Raw genomic sequence first — 15,145 nt, forward strand, 5'->3', positions numbered from 1 at the left:
ACACAACTGTCCTTCATTCCTGAGCTTCTTTGTGTGACCTGCAGATACACTCCAGATTGCTGCGTGTCACAGAGATGGGAAGGAATGAGCTTTTCCTGCCTCTGCCACTCATCTGCCAGGCTGACAGTTGACAGATGTGCTGTTATCTGTCACTCTGTTAAACTGCTGCCGCACATCTTCCTGTTGGCCGTAAGAGGGCTTGATAACGGCAATGTCCTTTTGCACACACACACACACACACACAGTCGGTCCCATACATATGGTCTGTATTGTGGACCTATGGGTGTAACATATGTGGATTTATGAAGGCCCGAGTTGCTATTTTGGGATTGAACCTTCCAACAGACAATATTTTGTGCAGATATCAAAGATCCGAATTCAATGATTTTCATCTGCGTTTCCCCCACAGTGGTATGTTGTTTATGATCCACTCCCATAATACCAACAACACCAAAAGACATCAATTGAGTTTAAGAGATTCTTAGGAAATCAATGTATATTTAAAGCAGCATTAAGTGACTGCATTGGAACTACACTGACATATTACCACCATAGAAAGTCATTATGATGAATGTGTAATCAAAAATTGCCGATTTACATATGCAGTAAACAGAGTAATGTTAGCATTCCTTTGCGGCCGTGTTTCTGGCTGCCTAACACATTTACGACCGATATACACACTCCTGAGGGGAAACGTCTTTTCTGTCAGTCTGCTGTTTGCTGGTCAAGTATCGCACATACTTCTTTTGTAAAAAAAAAGACGTTGCGAGCGAACTAAAACAGTAAAGTTACACGACGACGAGCTGAAAAACACTGATGCTCTGTAGCTCTGAGCCGAGGGCGTCTACAGACAGTTTGACATTTATGGTCAATTTCAAACAATTTTACAATTCTTTCATCGTTCCACAAAGCAGGAAAAAAAACATTTGGCGATGCTGCTTTCAGCCGTTACGTTCCAAGCCGCTGGAGCAGCATCTGGAGATGATGTTGTGTTTTACAATCGTTGATATTTTATTGTATTCATATTTTACTACTTTAAACATCAACCAGGTTTTGCCAATGGCTTGTAAACCTCTTTGAAATGCATTTGATTTGTTTGAAAGGTGCTCTATAAATAAAGTTTGATTGATTGATATCCAATAATTAAATTCATGACCAAATGCCTGCGAACACTGCCGATGTTCGCGTCTGCACTTTGTGTTTCGTGCTACTCAACAAATATGCTACAAAATGTTAAGAAGTGGTAAATATGGGGTGTAAGATATTTTTATACATCAACAAAAATCACTTAAATGTGTGCTGTTTTATTATTTTACCACATGAAATAATCTACTCGTCAATCCACATATGACACAGAGTATTTCTACTGTCCACCATTGACATTAATTCAGTCCAGTTGACCTCGGTTCAAAGGATTCAGTCTAAGCTGATGTTGCCCCACGGACACACCAGATCAAGGCACTTCATCGTATTAATGTCTTTAATGTGAATAATGATATTTATTATCTTCATTTATCTTGAGGACCAAACTGAGTTTAAATGGAAACAATCTAATGTCATCCCACAGAAGGACAATATCATTTTCCATAACCAGTTCATGTTAAGTTAGCTCTGTTGAGGTTAATGGAGTCATAAATCCAAATACTAGTGAGTCTGAAAATTACTGTTGGGTAGGAGCTTGTGTCTTTTTGTCGAGGAATTGCTGAATGTTTCTTTGCAGCTCCTCGTTGCGTCTCTGGACCTCGTCTCGGCTGCGCTCTGCATTTCTCAGGCAGATCTCCAGAGCGGCCACGTGGCGGCGATCTGCCTCCAGGACAGCCTGGAGCTCTGCCACTGTGGCCTTCAGCTCCTTGTTCTCCTGCTGCAGACTGCAAGAGACACAGAGGGATCAGGCCTACAGTAAAAGAAAGTCCAAAAAGAAACTCTACTGGAAACTATCCATGTCGTATAGTATCGCAAGTCATAAAACATATGAATCCAACACAAAAAGATGTCTGTCGCTGTTATGTGTTGAGTTCTAAAACGTAATGTTCTAAAGATTGAATCCTGCCAGAGGAGCGAAATTCACTATGAATCAACTTGTTTCAAGAATTTCCCAGAAGTAAGTTGATTCCAGCCCAGTGATCTGCTTTGGTCACATTTCTACAATATTCCCCAAACAAGAAATATTGCACTTGCAAAACAAAAAGCTGAATATAATTTTCCTTTTAACTTTATTTGTCACTCCAATCAAAGTGTTTGAATTGAAGGACTACATTCTCCTCTTTGGGTTGCAAGTGTTGTATATATCTTTTTAAAAATCCTGAAGCCAAAATAGTTCCTGTAAAGATCATTTTTTCACCACGTTTCCAGCTGACAGCATTGAACTGTTTCATTGATGATATTACCTTAAAACTTAAAAAGTGTGAACCACATGTAATGGTTGTTGAGGGTCTGGCTGTGTGCAGCCAGTTGGTTGTGATTCCTCAGCTGAGCTCACCTGTCTACAAGCTGCGGGCTGTCTTTCTTCTGCTCAGCCCGGCCGCTGACCTGCTGGTCTGAACCCGTCAGGTTCCCCACACTCTTTTGATGAAGCAGCACCCGGGCAGGCCGGGCTGGCCGGGCCTCGCTGTCAGGTTTTTGGGAGCCAGCAGTCGAAGAACCCGTGTTGTCACTTCCTCTTCGGGCTGTTAATAACTTATCCTCTCCCTCCTTGTTGCTCATCTGAGGCCCCCCGAACAATGCACCTGAACTCCGGAGGTCCAGGATCTTAAAAATGTCCTCTGACAATGTCCCGCTCTTCTCCTCCACGCTCTCATGGATGTGACTCCACCGGTTGAGCGCGTCGGCCTTGGCTGCCATCCCGGTGAGCGGGCAGTTGAAGGCGGGAAGGGTCTGAGTGCGTTTGCGGGGACTTCCCGTCCAGTCGTCTGTGGAAGTGGAGCGGGGCTCCTGACACATGTTTTGGGGGCTGCAGTTTCCTCTGCCTGGACCTGGACTGTCAATGTCCTCCTCCTCTTCTGGAGACTCAGACAGCGACGCATCACCCATCTGAGACAAACACATCACTCAAAATGAAATACAAATATGAATCTGTTATGTGCAAATGCTATTTTATAGTCAGGGGGAAGAAATGGAGGAAGAAATAAACTTCAGTTGAAGAGCAAAGTAGCTTTGAAAATATAGAATATGGCACAGACATGAATCTGGTTAAAGAGATGACAATTACATATGTTTTAGGCCTTTAGTGTTTGTTGAGAGTGAAATCTATCAGCAAGGAAGTGAAAGCGTATTACATTTTTTATCACTGTTTGAAAACATGGCAACTTTATCACCAAATGCAATTGTTTCGGACTGTGAGGCTGTTTCATCCTGTTTCATTTTGAACATGCCCTAAAAGACGGGACACTTAAAACATCCCAGAGGCTTAATGTGTGGTCAACTGCTCGTACCTCTGCAGACTCCCAGCCGACGAAGCTTCGGGGAGTGTTCTTCTGGCTTTCAGCCTTTTTTGAGGGAGGGGAGGGAAGGACGTCTTTGGAGAGAGGAAACAGAGTCTCGTGCTGTCTGATCATCACCGTCATCAGCTTCTGGATCTGAGGAGTCGCTGCAAAGAAAAACAAACACAAACATGAAAAGATTAGCATCAAAAAGTCTTCTCTTTAGGTTATTATGCAAATTCTCAATTCACTTTCTTCACACAAAGATACTGAATTACTTCTTGTTCATATTTTGCTGTTATCTACAGTTCAGATAGACATAGACATACTGTAAGCCATGTCAGTAGCAATTTGGGAGATAGTAGCACATGGCTTTTGATACTGGATCAATACCAAATTATACTAGAGTATTTACATACTTGTGAAGTTTTTTTGGAAAAGAATGTTTATTGCACTAAATACAGTGTCTAAAAGGAGACGGATGTGGTCATGGAAAAGTATTCCTGGAAATAATTGCTTCACACATCATTTGGATTCAGGATGTTTTCCCAGCCAATACAGTCAAATGCATTATTTAATAAACCTGTTTTGTATCAGATTATCAGACACACCCACATCATTTCAACGTGGATCTGCACACAGCTTAGTTCAGGACACATCAGCAGTGCGTTCTTACCCTTCATCACAGTTATGGGGTCTTCAATCTGAGGTTTGAGCAGGTTGATGCCCATCACAGTAGCCAAGTTCTCCACATTCATCTTATTCACCTTGGAGTGCAGCTGCACCTCAAACAAAAACCTGCAAAGCAGAAAGACAAGTAGTTAGTTGATGCTTTTAACCACACAAACTTCTGGTGGATGTGCAGTCAAGGACATGTCACTGAACACATGTCTTTCCAATTATGGGATGCTGTCTAACCACAAAGGCCTCATGTTTTTTTAATTGGAATTTCCCATAATGCTTTGTGCCCCAGCTCCTACTCACCGGCAAACATAACTAAGAAGGTTGTAGTTGACTCTGGGGAGAAGAGCAATTTGTTTCTCCAACTTTACCCAACCCTAAAAGGACACATGAGTGAGAGATTGAAGGACACACGCACTCAAAATACCACAGGACCTCTCCTGCATGTTCACACATACACAATGTACAGTAAGAAAACACATATTGTGGCCTTCTGTTAGATAAGCGCACCTCTGTGCTGCTGGAGTCCAGCTGGTTGGTGCAGTCCAGGAAGTCTTGGTACTGAGTCCAGGGCACCACGGGCTGAGGAAGCTCGCGGAGGTACAGCTTGAGCAGAGACGCCACCGTGTGGACATCAGTGTCACTGCGGCACATATGACGCATAATCATCCAATGAACATCCACTGAGTATAACAGACATTCAAACCTTGAAAGGAACCTGCACACATTGACACACAGTTTGTTTGATTACATGTTTATGGAAGCCTTTGACCTGACTTAAAGGGACAGTTAACCCCAAAAAAAAATCAAAAATACATATTTTCCTCTTACCTGTAGGCCAGGGGTGTCCAAACTTTTTTCAAAGAGGGCCAAATTTGCTAATGTGAAAATGCCCAAGGGCCAACAGTCCCTGCTGACATTATTTTAAACAATACAAGTAGCCTATACATACATTGTTATTTTATCATTTTATTTTCAATGACAGCAAATAGCAATGTAACCAAATGTAAGCATTCATGTGTGAACACATCTCAACAACTATTCTGCCTTTCTTTCACATCTTGAAAGTCAGATAACAAAGAACAAGCCATCTAAAAGCTAATTACATAGGAACCGATCAATATTCTCACCTCAAGACAATCTTAAATATGACTTAGTGAGGGTGATGAAAAGTTGTCTAACATTTAAATTCAACACACATGAAACAGGCTCACTAAAAAAAAAATCAAGTTGTCTCTTCGTATCTGATGATAGCTCTTCAGTGTTACGAGCCAGGCAAACATGAGCAAACTGTCTTCTTCTCGGGGCAAATGTTTTCTGCTATTTTCATAACACAGTCTTTGATAACCTCACATTCCGTAAAAGGTTTGTCATGTTTAGCAATTACCACGGCCACTCCGCAGCTTACTTTGATGTTTTCATGTGAAAGGGACCGCTGCTGTTATCTTGGAGTTGCTTCACTTTTCTAGCACAGACGCTCTCTGATAGCTTGTTGTAGCATTAGCACGTTTGGTCTCGTAGTGTCTCTTTACATTACATTCCTTAAACAAGGCAACAGTCTCATGACAAATTAGGGAGACACAGTTGTTTCGGTTTTCGGTGAAAAAAATATTGCGATCTCCACCTCTCCTGGAAGCGGCGGCCCTCATTATCGACTTTCCTTTTTTTACTTGCCGTAGCCATGATGAGTTCAAGGGTCAGAGCCAATTTCAAACAGCCAGACAGTTACAGAGTGGTGCTGCCACCATGAGGTAAAAATAGGAATTGCATGTTGAATTCGTATGATTTATTCATTCCGTTTTGACTGTGCTGGCGGGCCATAAATAATGCATTTTAAGACAGAAGGCGCGGGCCGTATAAAATCTGACCTCGGGCCGTGATTGGCCCGCGGGCCGGACTTTGGACATGCCTGATCTACAGCATACCTTCAGGGCTCTGAGGTCTCACATTTGTGTCATAGCCTGGAGTACTTTTTGTAACAGTTGATACAGTTGAGTATCTTCAAAAAGTAACTAAAAAAGTAACTTTTTTCCAAAGTAACTAAAAAAGTAACTTTTTTTTCAAAGTAACTAAAAAAGTAACTTTTTTTCCAAAGTAACTAAAAAAGTAACTTTTTTTCCAAAGTAACTAAAAAAGTAACTTTTTTCCAAAGTAACTAAAAAAGTAACTTTTTTTCCAAAGTAACTAAAAAAGTAACTTTTTTTCCAAAGTAACTAAAAAAGTAACTTTTTTCCAAAGTAACTAAAAAAGTAACTTTTTTTCCAAAGTAACTAAAAAGTAACTTTTTTTCCAAAGTAACTAAAAAAGTAACTTTTTTTCCAAAGTAACTAAAAAAGTAACTTTTTTTCCAAAGTAACTAAAAAAGTAACTTTTTTTACAAAGTAACTAAAAAAGTAACTTTTTTTACAAAGTAACTAAAAAAGTAACTTTTTTACAAAGAAACTAAAAAGTAACTTTTTTTACAAAGTAACTAAAAAAGTAACGTTTTTACAAAGTAACTTGAAAAATAAAGTAACTAAAAGAATATGCTATAAATATATTTATTTCACATACTTATCTGACTTTTTATGATGTCTTTTCGACATACAAACTCTTCAACTGTTATTTGGCTGTAATTTATAGATTCTTTGTTTATTGTATTTGTATGTTATGGTGCAATTAATGAGCTACTAGAAAATTACCTTTTAATGACATACCATAGTCTGTTTATTATGTATTTCTTGTTGCATATTACGCTATGACGTTTTAATAAATTCAAATGAAATAAGACCTCTTTGACAACCTTTTCATGACATTTCAGACTTTTTTATCACATGCAACACTCTTCACACTTCTTCATGCCATTTTTTCACACTCTTCCGTAAATATGTCTTCTATAATGGAACTAGATATACATTTTAAAAACTCAACATCAATGTTTCTCTTTCCAGAAATCACGACCCAGTTACTCAAGAAAATCCACGGACGTTGTTGTGAGCAGTTTTTCAAATGTATTTTTTGGTGCTTTGAGCACCACAAGCGGATTATATTGGAGAGAAGGCAGAAAATCTCTATGGCTGGTATTTCCAAAACAACCTAAGTCACTGCAAAACAATCAAGATTGATAGATAATACGACAAGTAAGAGGGAAAATATGTATTGTTTTTAAATTTTGGGGTGAATGCTCACTTTAAACACAGAACGCAATGTTAGACATGTGTATCATGTTTCCAGGAGGCCTTCGTGAGTGGGCTTGTATTTTATAAGAAATGGAATCTGCCCGCATAGAAATGTTGACACAAGTTTGACCTGGCTGAAAGGGACAGTTCACCCCACAATCAAAAGTGCATATTTTCCCCTTTACTTCTAACAAGGTCTTTACAAAGTCCTTGTACTGAGTATAAGATTTAGTCATTCTTGGACATTTTGGGCCTCTGGGCCAAGTTTTATGTCTGGAGCTGGTGCAGCAGACTTGGATTCAGTTTTGTTGTTTGCCAAGATTACAACTCAAGGGGAATAAAAAGTAAAACTCGTGTTCATTATTTTGACATAAAGCATGTCATAGTAGCCCTGGCTGCTCCTTGGCTCTGCTCACACAAGATTAAAGACAAACAAGTTATGCTAAATGGATGTTTTAATCAACAGTGCGCTGTCAGAGGAGCTTGTGATGTTGAGTAATACAGGTTTCCTCCTGTGTGCCGGTTAGAACAGGATGTGGTATCGCCTTCAGAGCTGAACAGACAGAAATCTATCCGACGCTCTGTATCGCTCTCATCTCTCCTTGCTTTCTCAGAAAGACAGAAAGCTTGTGCTGGTTGATTGAGGGAAGGATTTTTGTTCTCCTTTTATAGCAGTGACCTTCTTAAAGTTCTACACCATTCATTCAAGAAGTCTGAAAAGGATTTCCAAGGACATTTTTGGCCTTTTTGAAATGCGTGATGTTTTATGATCACTTATACTCAGTTCTGCCTATGTATTTCAATAACAATACAAACCCCCAGTACATACAAATACACAATACTACTACTAAGTCTGAAACATGCTTGTGTGGAGTCAGATCAAAGGTTTTGGAGTCAGTTCATGTTAGAGGCTTCCAATAAACAATAATAAAGTAATTAAAGAGTTTTCATTGAATGGTTCATATGGCGCCAGTATATACCGAGGGAAACATGAGTTCCTTACCTGGGGAAGGAGGGTCTCTCTCCTGCATCAAAGGCGTCTCTGAACTGTTTCACAGCATTGTCCTGACCCGGGAGACGGAAGATGCCCTCTTCATCCAGGCCGTGCTCTTTGATGAACTCCACACACTTCTGCACCAGGATTGGCACCATGTGAGGCCCAAACCGTTGCTCATATAGTACTGTGTCCATGAGACCCTTTCCAAACACTGCAGACAGACAGAAAGACATGACACATTGGACCAGTAATGTCCAATCAGAAAACATGTTGCACATTTAAATCATCCACATTATCCCTTTTTACGGGGTCTTTACGGTAACTGTAGAGTGGTGCCTGTTATTTATTTACTTTAAAGTGGTAGTTTGACATTTTGAGAAATTGCCTATTATCTCTCTGAGAGTTAAAGCTACAGTAAGTAGCTGGTTAGCTTACAGTAGCTTAGCATAAAGACTGAAAAAGGCTAGCCTGGCTCTGTCCAAAGGTAATAAGAAACTCCAACCAGCACAAACTATTTCTGAGCAGCGAGCAGCGTCTTTCTTACTTCCTTCTTTTTATCCTCAGCTCAGCTAGCAGCTGCTGGATTTAGAAATGCTTTGAGGCAGATTTATAAATATATATATCTTCTTTTTCTTTCTTTTTGGACAGAGCCAGGCTATCTGTTTACCCGTTTCCAGTCTTGATCAGCTGAGCTTACTGGCTGCTGGCTCCAGCTACATATTCAGTGTGCAGACCTTCGAGTGGTATCAATCTTCTCATCTAACTATCAGCAAGAAAGTAAATAAATGCACTCCCAACATATCCAACTATTTCTCTCGTTGCAGCGTCATACATAACCTTAGTTTCCATAACAACATAAGGTTTTACTGAACCTCCACTTGTTGGTACTCCAATGACTCTGCGCAGAGTGCGGACCCACTCCTCCATGTCACTCTGGGAGTTTGCCATGAACACATAGGGACATCGCTCTCTGTCTCTAGTTGTACCTGTGAAATGATGGGTATTGTTAGAAAAAAAATCCATCTTGGTACAGAAAAACCTTTAGCAGGAGAGATACGCCAGTCAGAACATGGGAAATTTCTATAAATATGTCCGGTGAAGATTGAGATTGCTGTCGGTTTGTGCTAGTTTCTGACTTTCCACCACACATGTAAGTGCTGACTCATATAACAGATACCGCAAAAGGACATGCAACCTGATTTTAAATTAGTAATTAGAAGCACACAGGACGTTTTCTTGTCTGTAAGACAAAGAAAACACAAGGCAATGAAGTGGACAGTACTGATGTATCACTGCTGCACACAAAGATGCATTCAAGTGCCACACACGGACTGTCTATGAGAAGGGGACGTAGTCACTGTGTGACACCGGATGGTTTGTGAACTACAGTTTTGAAGCCTGTTTGACATTTTGGTCGTTGCCATCTTGGTTTTTTTGCAACCAGAAGCTATGTCAACAAATTAAGAAGGAGTTTGGCTGACAATACACGCAGAAGGAAAGCGACTTCATTCTCTGCTCAATCAGACATTACTCCACTATATATTTACATAGATTATCATTGTTTGCTGTCATATATTGCACCATTCATATAAGACACAATCACATAACATTTTATATAATAGGTGATATATTCTGTCTTATTTCAAGAAATCTTAAAAATGATAATTTTTATTCCATTGGCAGATTTATTTTCTTATTACAAGCCAAAACACATTGCATTCATTGTTTGTTGATTTCACTGTGAAGTCAGTTCAGTTTTGCTTCCTTTTAAGGGTCGATTACATGCTTACGTGGCATGATCTCAAAGAAGTACTTCCCGGGGTCATCTGAGCTTGGAGGGAGGTCATTCACTTTACTGAACCGCAGCTGGATGACTCCCTGCAGACCGAAGCAACAGGAGCACAGACACAGAGAAAAAGGCATGTTAGTGTCATGTCCAAACTAGAAGTCAAGAACCAAGCACTGATATTTATACTGATGTTTACATTCATTCATTCATTCATTCATAGACCACCATAGGCTACCCTAATATTAACTGTACACTTTTCAGGTTTACCAGAGAGTCCACGTAGTCTGGAATCTCACCTCAACAAACACTGTCAGCACACACAAAAGTCAAATAATCAACAAAACAACACAAGCGAACATAAATTCAAAAGCAATTGTAAAGCAAGCAACTCAAATCAAGCAGAAACATAAAGAATAAGAATGAATGTGCTTGCGGTTGTTTAGTGTTTCTGGATGCGATTAAGGTTATTTACATGAATGCTACTCTCCCTTCCTGTTTCACCATCACTCATTTCGACACAGGAAGTAAAGGGAGAAGAACAACACATGCAAGAGGAGGGGTGAACGCAAAGTCAACTTGTTTTTTTTTATGTTTGTTTGTTTTGAATATTTCACACATTATTAATATGGTCTGCATATTTGACCAAGCTCCCTGCATATATGGTGTCAAAGCAGTTGAAATTCAAGCAAGTAATGAGACGATGGAAGAGTCATGTTCTCTCTACACTGCATGTTTGAAGGTCTGTCCACACAGGTAAGGAGAGAATTAACATCTTGCGTTGGTCCTACACAGACAGATCTACAGCATCGTTACAAAGATGGGATCTTGGTTGGATAGTTGTTCAAGAGCGTAAACCAGTGGATTAGATATTGTCTTTGTCAAAAAAGTCTTTCAATGGCAGCAAGCCTCTCTTTCGAGGCTTCAAGCACCATTTGTTTTGTTTACAGGAAGTGTGCAAAGTTAGCCACACAGCTAAAGTGCTTGTGGTCTTCATTGGAAATTATAACTGACACATTTCTTATTAACCCATCGAATGAATCCATCAACAACGTTTAATACCGAAAAATGCTAATTTAAGACAACTAGATGTTATAGTTAGATAATGCTGGTTTGCTTTTACATCACCGGATGTGTAAAAGAAGTAGAACATGTAATTGAGGTATTGAAATTATTTTGATATGAGTTACTGCATGTGCCAAATTAAAGAAGTTATTGAAGTATTTTGATGTTATGTATTTTTTGTATGAATTGCTTTGGAAATAATGTGTGCATGCAAAAAAAAGGACAAGAAGAGCACAACGAATGACATCATAATTAAGATAATAGTAGTATGGGGTAAAATCGACTAAATTCCCTTTGTCTCACCTGGACAGTGGTCTCCTTGTCATCCTTGTGGTAAGTCAGAGTGCTCCCTCTCAGCACAAAATAACGCTGCTGCCAGTTCTTGACTAAAGACCTCTGTTGTTTCTTGAGCCAGCCGGCCTTCAGGGGCCTCTCCATGGACCTGGGGGAGCGCGGTGAGCCCGGGCTGGGGCCTCCCTCTCTAGGTATCACACTCCTGGATCGCGCTGCCAAACACCACAAGAAAGCTGTTGGTAAACGTCTTGTGGACAACAAAATACGCCGACTCGCTGTGTCACAGCCGGAGCTGTGAAACATTACCAAAACATCAGCGCTCTACTGAGCTGGAGGAGAGCACTTCCTCTTTTTGACATGAATATGCATCAGCCTATCAAGTTTGAGAAACCTGCTCTGGGACCGGTCTACTTTCTGTTCCCAGAGTCAGAACTAAACATGGAGAAGCAGCGTTCAGTTTTTCTGCTCCACATATCTGGAACAAAGTCCCAGAAAGCTGCAGGTCTGCTGAGACCCTCAGCTCATTTAAATCAAGATTGAAGACTTTACCGTTTGCTGCTGCCTTTAATTGAACCACGTTCAATTCATATATTAATCAATTTCCTGCATTTCTGCATTTTACTACTGCATTTTATTTCTTACACTGTTTTTTAATGTTTTAATGCAATGAATGTTCTTCATTGTTTTTAAATCTCCTTTTCTTTTGCCTTATGTTTTGATGCTTTTAATGGTTTTATGTGAAGCACTTTGAATTACCTTGTTGTTGAAATGTGCTGTACAAATAAACTTGCCTTGCCTTGCCTTGCCTTGCTCACTGTAGCTTATTTTTCTTCCCCACAGTTTCAGGCTGAGAGGAAACTGTTGGTCTCAACTGATCATGTTTCCTGTGGAAGGTGCACAAATGCAGCTGTGATTGTTCTAAATGACACAGTGGTTTGCAAAAGTCCGGCCATCAAACAGCTAGAAAGACCCGACATTAAGTTCTGTATTGAGTCTCCTGAAACTGGCACAAAGTCTTATTTTCAGTTGAGTTGATGGTTTGATGAAAGAACAGAGGCAGAGGTCTACGTGGCCCAGAGAAGGCAGAGTCAGATGGGGACGGACTGAGTACCTGAGCCCACACACAGAGGCCGATGTCACACCACACCCACAGCTGACCAACACACGGCTACTTCAAACTGGCCTCATTTCGTGCTCCCACAGCACCACAAAGACGCGTCCAGTGCCCACTATCATGAGAAGATAACGTTAAGTGCGATACTTTTACATCAAGATGGGAGAATGAAAGAAAGTTCTCTACTGACTGTGGGGGAGACATTTGTCATGTCATCAGATTTCATGGTTAAATATCCACCTGGAGAAATTTTAAATTGGGTGTAGAGGCCTAAATATCCATGATCATGCACAATAATGAATTGATAATAGGATCAAGATTTGTATGAACTTCCTATTAAGTGGGATCGATCTACTCATCTAACTCTCGACAATATAGCAAATAAGCATATTTCCCAAAATGTCCAACGATCACTTGTCTTTAATCCTGAAACAGCAGATGAGCGACGTTCACTGAATCAGGAAGAGTCAGGTCAGTCAGTGTGAATCAACACACTGACTGGTTTGTGGTTGTCCTTTCCAAATCTGTCTGAAAGGCTAGATGCAGTATGACCTTGACACACACGTCACACACACACGTCACACACACACACACACACACACACACACACACACACACACACACACACACACACATATGTTGGTCCAGTTACGTACAGACAGCTTCAAAGTCAGAGCTCTGCAGAAACTGAGCTCTTGCATCAGTTTCCTGTTGAAAACCTGCATCACTTTAGTTCATGGGTTTAAAATCAGTCACAGTCATGGTCCATAAAACATCTCAAGGTAAAAGAATCCCGTTGAGGTCACCAGCTTTTAGGAAGTTATGCTTTCATACGAAAGGAAGCGCGTGACAATAATAGCGGCTGATATTCAGTCAACATGAAGCAGATAAAATAAATGTGCAACAGACAGATACTTCCTTCCACCGGGCTGAACAACCACTACCACTGATTGTGAGAATGATTAGAGCTGGAGAGAAAATGATGCATGCCATGAACAGAAGCAGATCATTTATCCTATTACTGCTTGTGTGCAATCCTCTTTTATATGAATGTTGCAACTGTTGTGCCATCCAAACCTGAGGCATGGTACAAGGCATGTTAGCGCACTGTTTCCGCCCTACGCAAACTGTGGTAAGCACTGTATTAGTCCGTCTAGACGGCTGTACAGTCACTTTAAAATACTCATCGTAGTTTTGCATGCAGTTGGTTACTGGTGACTTGTGGCAATATTGTTACTTTCATGTGACTTACAGGGGAGCGCCACCAAAACTAAGAATTCTAATAAGTTATTTCTGTGGTTTAGGAAAGTTCAAACACTATTTGGGAGCATCTACTCTCTCTCAAAGACAGAAACCAGAGAAGTCTCAAACATGTGATGTGATATGACGTCTTGAGCTGCTCCACAGACAACACATGTTTTCTTTTTAATACCTATAAATGAGCTTTATTCCATTCATTGAAATTGAAAAAAGCAGTGGAACTGATTTTTATGTGTACCGTTGCCCTTGCCACCGTTGCAGCGGGCTAACTTTCGTATAAACTAAACTAATTTACAGCAAGTCGTGGACTCGCTGAGGTGAGGTTTTCAGTAACGACTCAAACAAGCAGTGGAAGAGTAAAGTTACGAAGCACAGAGCAAATGACTTAATGCTTCATCCACACATTATTGTCACAGCATAGGAAAGCACAGTGCTATCGCCAAATGAATTTTGGTTGACTTATTTTCTGTAGCCAGTGTAGCATTAAAGTATGGTGGGACTAACAAGCTAATGAGCGGAGAGCATTGTCAAATTATTACAGTGTTCTCACTTTTAAAACAGAAGATGCTAAATCTATTCATTTCCCAGGGTGCTCTTCGTGTAATATATAACATCTTTCCCAATGCATTGTCTATGGAGAAGCACCAGACTTTATAGGCCCACACGAGAGAGTTGTTCATGTTTACTGTCCCTTTAACAAAAGCACTTTAAAGTTTTAAACGTCGAGCCACGTTTTAATATAGTACCACAATGTATTCGTATACATCCTGTATTATGAGAGTGATTTGTGTCACGAAAAATGGTCCAATAACACACTGGTTACCATCACCACATAGCAAGCAACCACCAACATGGTCAAAAACCAACACTGCTCAAACAAAGTACAGATTCATAACCTCAATGATGCTGCCATGAATTGATATGCAATAGTAATATTCTTAATAATGAGAAACACCATTTTTTTTAAAGTTCACTGTGCTACATACTTTTTTTTAAAACTTTGGTTTGACAGAGAATGCTAGTTTAAGGAGCAGTTAAATGTCCAAACTGTAAAGTTCCAACTATGAGTGGAAGTGCAGCACCCACTCTGCTGCCAGTGAACGCAGCACGACCAACGGCTTACCTATGCGAGCTGTCTCAGCCTTGAAGGTGCTGAAGTCCCAGTTGCGAGGTAGTTTCAGAGACATTGTCCTCAACTCAAACCAGAGGTCAGGGTCTAACTTCACACGTACAGCCCACCAGAGCACACACACACACACACACACAAATTGATACACACTCAAACAACACAATCACACAAACTGGAGATATCGCAGATCATACTTCCTACTTCCTGTGTGTTAATATTTCTTCTTTTTTTTTAAGCCCTTC

General features: G+C 40.3%; 1 protein-coding gene across 2 annotated transcripts; it reads right to left on the reverse strand.

Annotated features, from left to right (window-relative positions):
* Nucleotides 1-1,313: 1,313 nt before the first annotated feature.
* On the reverse strand, nucleotides 1,314-15,099 carry arhgap25 (Rho GTPase activating protein 25). 2 transcript variants are annotated; one of them, XM_079269867.1, is made up of 11 exons: nucleotides 14,898-15,099; nucleotides 11,410-11,612; nucleotides 10,046-10,133; nucleotides 9,128-9,241; nucleotides 8,262-8,466; nucleotides 4,611-4,743; nucleotides 4,404-4,477; nucleotides 4,096-4,217; nucleotides 3,432-3,586; nucleotides 2,480-3,030; nucleotides 1,314-1,868 (listed from the first exon to the last, which is right to left on the reverse strand). In XM_079269867.1, the coding sequence occupies exons 1-11, from the start codon at nucleotides 14,959-14,961 to the stop codon at nucleotides 1,661-1,663; spliced, it is 1,917 nt and encodes a 638-aa protein (XP_079125993.1). In that variant the 5' UTR covers nucleotides 14,962-15,099; the 3' UTR covers nucleotides 1,314-1,660. The 2 variants fall into 2 exon arrangements, with proteins under 2 accessions (XP_079125993.1, XP_079125994.1); XM_079269868.1 differs by lacking the exon at nucleotides 9,128-9,241.
* Nucleotides 15,100-15,145: the final 46 nt, after the last annotated feature.

This window comes from Melanostigma gelatinosum, assembly GCF_949748355.1.
Source record: "Melanostigma gelatinosum genome assembly, chromosome: 6".
Classification (NCBI taxonomy): Eukaryota; Metazoa; Chordata; class Actinopteri; order Perciformes; family Zoarcidae; genus Melanostigma; species Melanostigma gelatinosum.

What these genes read in the sequence shown, in the direction of transcription:
- arhgap25 (XM_079269867.1), bottom strand. Translation starts at nt 14,961, where the DNA reads ATGTCTCTGAAACTACCTCGCAACTGGGACTTCAGCACCTTCAAGGCT. An exon ending in CTTCTTTGAGATCATGCCAC is followed by an intron (nt 9,242 to 10,045) that starts GTAAGCATGTAA and finishes ATCATTTCACAG; the next exon opens with GTACAACTAGAGACAGAGAG. An exon ending in CCCCATAACTGTGATGAAGG is followed by an intron (nt 3,587 to 4,095) that starts GTAAGAACGCAC and finishes TTTTCTTTGCAG; the next exon opens with CGACTCCTCAGATCCAGAAG.